General features: G+C 31.6%; 1 protein-coding gene across 1 annotated transcript; it reads left to right on the top strand.

Annotated features, from left to right (window-relative positions):
* On the top strand, positions 1–2,880 carry LOC148587417 (defensin-like protein 19). Its single transcript, XM_088512599.1, has 2 exons — positions 1–22; positions 2,693–2,880. The coding sequence occupies exons 1-2, from the start codon at positions 1–3 to the stop codon at positions 2,878–2,880; spliced, it is 210 nt and encodes a 69-aa protein (XP_088368725.1).
* The last annotated feature ends 3,205 nt before the right edge of the window (positions 2,881–6,085 follow it).

Below are 6,085 nucleotides of genomic sequence, written 5' to 3'. Positions count from 1 at the left end.
ATGGTGGTGACAGTTAATGATGGTTAGTAAATCTCCCTCCTTAAGGAAAAAAAAGCTTCGTCCACAACCAGACTCCCGCGCGAGCAGCCATTCCCAGCACATAATACTTGCTCCTCGAGTCTGGGTCCCAGGTGAATCCGAATCGAGTCTGATGTGTGATTGGCGGGTGGTCCATGCGCGATCAAGTGCGCGTGTGAAGGAAGTTACCTGTCGCGTTCTGTACCCGGCAATCCAAAATAAAAAGCCGCTTTCTTGTCCCCCAACACATCATATCGCTTCACCCTGTTTTTCTTTGTCCCCCTCTAACCTCTTGTATATTATCACATAAATAAATAAATAAGAGATTAGAATGCCTATTATATATGCTTATTAAAAAAAAATTGCATAATATGTGCAAATAATTAACTCAAATGACCCATCAAATTAAAACCTGTGTACAACCCATCCATGCATACAAGTAGAGTACTAGTGAAAATAAACATTTAACAGGAACAGGAGTAGGAGCCAAAGCAGGCAAAACAATAGGAAAGAGTATAGAGCAAACAAGGCCAAAACTCCAAAAAAAGCCCTCAAAGAAAAGGAAGAAACTGCCATTTTCTCTTCCAATTAGGGTCTGAAAGTTATTCAAGTATTAGAGAAAGAGAAAGAGAAAGAGAAAGAATAGGAAAGGTTGAGCAACTTGAGAGATTTAATTTTCTTTATTTATTTTGTTGACATGTCCGCACAAGGAGGGGGAGGGGGATTCGAACTAGTGACCTCTGCTTCATTAAGCATTGAGCTACCTCTTGGGGACTAATTTTCTTTATTTAGAGGAAAGGAATGACATAGCAACTTGTGAGTAAACAATTATACATAGAGGAGGGGGGTCCACTTTAGGAATGTTTAAACTCATAATGCGGGAATATTAATATAATTAATATTTAAACTCATAAACTGAATAGGAATGTTTAAATATAATTAATTATTTTATTAGTTTAAATTTTTGAAATGGGTGGTAATTTAATAATTTTAAATATTAATTAAATTAATAAATTAATTTTTACCTATTTACTTAAACTTTTATGATAAGTAATTAATGATTTGAGGCTTGTTTTGGATTACGTTTGATGGACCTAAAAGTCCTTTTAACACTCAAAAGTTCATTGAAGAGAAAAGTACTTGTTTGGTAACAAAATTAAAAGAGCTTTTAAGTGTCTTAAAAGCCTAAAAATGACAAAAAAAACTTTTGACAAAAGCTTAAAAATGAAAAAGTTATTTTTGACTTAATTGCTCAATTTTTCAAATGTAATCACAAACAAGCTCTTAGTATAAAATTCCTATAAACATAAAGAAATATATTGAACTTTGAGAGCTCTAAAGGGCTACCGATTGGCTATATAGTTGTTGCCGACTTTGTGAAATAATATATATGCAAAGGCCAATTCATTTTTTTTTTTTTTTTAAAAAAAGGTGAGGTCTAATTACAATACTTCTACTTTTATGGTCAATTTGGGATTGCGGTTTTAATAAGTGCAATTTTTAAAATTGCATTTTTAAAAATTGCGTTTTTAAAATCGCTACTTTTTAAAATCGCAGAGGCGTTTGGTAGAACATGTTAAAAAAATTTTTTTTTATCAAATATTTGTTACGCAAAATCATGATTTTGGTTTAAATTCGCGTTTTTTCAAATAAACACTCGATAACCTGCTTATAGAAATCGCAAATTGTTTTCCTATTTTAGATTAAATATTTTTTAAATGGCAATGCCAAACACCTTATGTTTTGCGATATCTCTTAAAATCACAAACTATTCTTGTAAAATCGCAATCCCAAATGCACCCTTAATTTGTTACTAATTTATATCCAAAAATTGAGAAGAAAAAAATGTAACCGTTAGTCACGTGTCGCAAGAACAGAGAGGTTGATATTTATGTACCTCTTCGTTGGTTTAGAGGCCAAAGTAGCGCTGCAAATTCTAGATTAATCTATTGTTAATTATTTATCAAATGAATCATCTAGATTTATTTACATTTTTCTACTATTATTGGCACTTTCCCAAAAAAAAAAAAAGAAAAAAAAAAGAATAATATTTTAAAAATATATATATGGAAATAGAATTACGTACGAACACTTAATTATGCGGTACGTCGAATACGAGAGTATATATAATACTCTAGGTTGTTGCTTGGCATGAATATATAGCTCTAGACTTTTTCTCATGACTCTTTTTCTTTTTTTTTTTGGACTCACATGAGGAGGATTAATCAGTAGTGTTTGGGTTAGAGTTGATTGGCTAAAACTCTAGTACTTCATTATATCCAAGGGATAAACTTGCAATATGCTTTGATATATTCAATACTACTCAAAAGTAATAGCGGTGGCATATTTGTGTAATTAGCATCTTATGCTATAAATAAAACACATAGATAGTACCTAATTACCCTTCTTATGCACCTTAAACATGGTTAATACTTCCAAATCTTTTCACTTGTTACCCATCCTTTTAGTCTTCATGATCCTCTCCTCCAACATGAGTAAGTAGTTATAAACATTCATAATTATCATCTATTCATAGTACTGCAAAATCATTCATCATGTTCTAATTAACATCAAATTCTCATCATATTCTTGTGGAGGAATATGTTTTAGAGGCTTCTATTGTACGACGATCTTACTAATTTGCTATGATTTCTTCACATGTATGATCATGCAGAGATGGCAACTGCACAATCTCCACTTTGTCAACGTAAAAGCAAAACATGGACGAGATTTTGTTCATTTTTTTCATCAAAAAGCTGTAATCAGCAGTGCAAGCATTGGAAGAACGCGTCTGCGGGAGCATGTCATGCATCATGGGTAATTAATAACGCATGCTTTTGCTACTACGTGCCCCCTTGCTGAATACAAGCAATTCTAAAAATGTATACTATAATGGCTGATATTCACAGTCACGTCATCATAATTATATGACAATCATATGAGAGTCTACTAAATATCACTTCTCATTTTGGTTTGTTATGTACATTGTTTAATTTCTTTCCAAGTTTCTAGAGTTACTTCCACGTGTATTTTGATTAAAGAGTGTATGTTACTTTCTCCTCACTATATGGTAATTAATTATGGATCATCGATCAATAAGTCAATTTATAAATTACTTTAGAGTAAAAGTTGGAATAATCCAAACATTTTCCTTTAATTTAAAAATAATGGATAAGATTTTACAAACTCCACGGTAAAGTAGAAACTAATTAAACTATGTTTTATGATATTTTTTTTAAAAATAAATAAAAAGGCAGGTGGAGAAACTTGTTGGGAGTCGCATAGGAGGGATCTAAACGGTAGGTACCACAGATGCTTCCTCAAATCCAATTGAACCATAGCATAATTTAGTCTCATTAAACATCAGTCGAACTCAAAATGACTAATAAATGAAAACTAAGTTTTATCTTACCTGTTCCAGTTGTCTTCGATGTCACCTGTTGCTCTCCAACCATTCCCAATACTTGTGGGCCAAGTGGCTGGGTCTTCTTTTCTACTAAAGTTTGTAACAAATTTAATTAAGAAAAAAAAAAATGTGGCGACCTACATCTTTACATGATATAATCACTTGAATGTCAAGCAAGGAAAGTATAAAAATTAAGCACCCTATTGAACAAAATCCCCAATTTTCTTTTAGATAAACTATACTATTCCTAGTCTATCTATGATGTTTGTGATTGAGTCAAGAGTTTAGACGATAGGGGGCTAATGGAGGAGATGGTCCGAAGGAGTCTCGGATAGGAACAAAAGAAAGATTGAAAGATCGATCCGAACTCCGGCTATTCAAAAAAGGGAGGACGAGTTAGTAGACTGCGGAAGACATAGAACTTCTTCTCATCTATATTGGCCAAGTGGAAGACTGACTTTTAGATGTCGAAAGGAAAGACATTCCTAGGAGGAGGAAGAAGAAAAAGAAGACGAAGAGGAAGTAAGACTTGATTCTTCTTGGTCTGTGATTCAGTCAAAAGCTTAGAGCCTAAGACGATAGGGGGCTAATGGAGGAGACGGTTTGAAGATAGGAACAAAAGAAAGATTGAAAGATCGATCCGAACTCCAGCTATTCAAAAAAGGAAGGACGAGTTAGTAGACTGCGGAAGACATAGAACTTCTCGTCTATATTGGCCAAGTGGAAGACGGGCTTTTAGAGGTCGAAATGAAAGGCATACCTAAGAGGAGGAGGAAGAAGAAGAAGGCATTTCTAAGGCATTCTCTCTCCTCTCCCCCACCACTCACGCACAAGATTCGGATCCTCTCTAGTCCAAATATCTAGTTAATGGTCAGAATCTCTCTAGAGAGATCTTGAGACCATAAATTAGACATCTGTCCCATGAATAAAATAATAATAAAATATTTTATATATTTTTAAAATAACTAAACAAAATAATAATTTTTTTAAAAAATAAATAAAAAATTAAGGGGTGGCTGGCCATCCAAGTTGGGGCTGGGGGGTGGTCCGACCACCCCCAAGAGCCAAATAAAAAAATAAATAAATTTGATTTGGCCTTGGTGGGTGGCCAATCCACCCATCTAAAATTTCATTACTTTTATAATTATTTCCTCAAAGTTTAAAAACTCTCCGTTTAATATATCAAACTTTAAAAAGTTTACAATGTCATATCATCTCATTAGAGTTAATTGAGGTTAAATCGGACAAAAAATGTATGAAATGACGTTTATAATTTTGCATTAATTGAACAATTTTTTTTTTAAAAAAATAATATTTTGAAAATTTATAAGGCCTCCGAAAATCCTAAAACGGATGTGTGATATTACAAACTTTTTAAAATTGAATATACTAAACGTGATTGCAAAAATAATAAAAGTTTAAGAGGGTTAAGTGAAAAGATGAACAAATTGAAACCAAAATTATTAGGGTATTTCATGATGTAATAATAATTTGATTTTTCGTTTTCCTTAAATCTTTAAAGAATCTAATTATTTGTAAATGGCTTTTTTTTTTTTTTTTTTTTTTTTTTTTTTTTACAGACAAACAGGTCAACCTTTCATCTTCTGTAAAGAATTTTAATTTTAATTTTAATTTTTTTTTTAAAAAAGAATCTGATTTGATGTATATATGATCATTAAAACAATAACATAACTTGTAAATAATAGTAGAAAATCAGTTAAATAAATAAACTAGTTTCGGGATTAGCATGATTAATTATGTCAACAAGAGTAGCAAGAACGAGTACCAACAGGACATAATACAACGGATTTGTCTATTGAAAGAGCAGCGGCTCCCATGGGCCATGGCAATGAATGAAACGCACGTCGGTTTTTTTTTTTTTTTTTGCTTTGATGTAAAGCTACTTCTCTTTTTCACTCATCAAACTTTTCCTTATTGTAACAACTTTCGTGCATACATAGATAGCTTTTGCATAAGAACTGCAGGGATATAAATGCTATCAATTTCTTAGCATTTTTATCCTAAAAAGCTTAAACTAATCAAAAAGATATTGTCTAAAATATTAATTAAATGATTAGATTCATCTTTTTTATTAGCTTAAACTTTTAACATAAGTAATAATTTAATCTGATACCAAACCAAATGTTAATCTTAGAAAAATACTTAGATACTTTAAAATGATTAACTACAACATTAATCAAACAATATAAAAGTTGTTTAGCAAAAACATATCATATAAATCTAGCTTGTTGAGTTGAATTAATATTTATGCCAAAAAAATGGCCGGTCTCAGTGGCATAACCATTTATTCGTTTATTATTTTAATTTGTAGAATCCATGAAAATATTTGAATAATTACGTGGAATCTTGTGAGAGACTTTTAATGGCATATATTTATCTCTTTATCTTTATACATAAAAAATAGCCAATGCACAACAAAATAGTAACTTTTGTTTGATAAGGAAAATACACTTTAGTCCACTTTCTTTGTTCTTCATGCTTAACTCAAGCAAGGTTATTTCCGTCTTTCGGTTGTTTTAATTACTATATGGCCCTTCATCTTTGTTCATCGTAGTTATATAAGACAAGGTTATTTTTGTCTTTCACTATACGCAATTATCTGTACAATTTTACCCATTTTGTTTGTTCGTCATGCTTAAA

The sequence above is a fragment of the Corylus avellana genome, chromosome 2 (genome assembly GCF_965113065.1).
Source record: "Corylus avellana chromosome 2, dhCorAvel1.hap1.2, whole genome shotgun sequence".
Lineage (NCBI taxonomy): Eukaryota > Viridiplantae > Streptophyta > Magnoliopsida > Fagales > Betulaceae > Corylus > Corylus avellana.
The sequence above is the reverse complement of the archived record's forward strand: the minus strand, read 5'-3'. Positions and strand labels throughout refer to the sequence as shown.

Bases quoted from the DNA above. Each gene is read 5' to 3' on its own strand.
- LOC148587417 (XM_088512599.1), top strand. From the start codon at position 1: ATGGTGGTGACAGTTAATGATG. The intron at 23-2,692 runs GTTAGTAAATCT...ATGATCATGCAG, and splicing joins GGTGGTGACAGTTAATGATG to AGATGGCAACTGCACAATCT.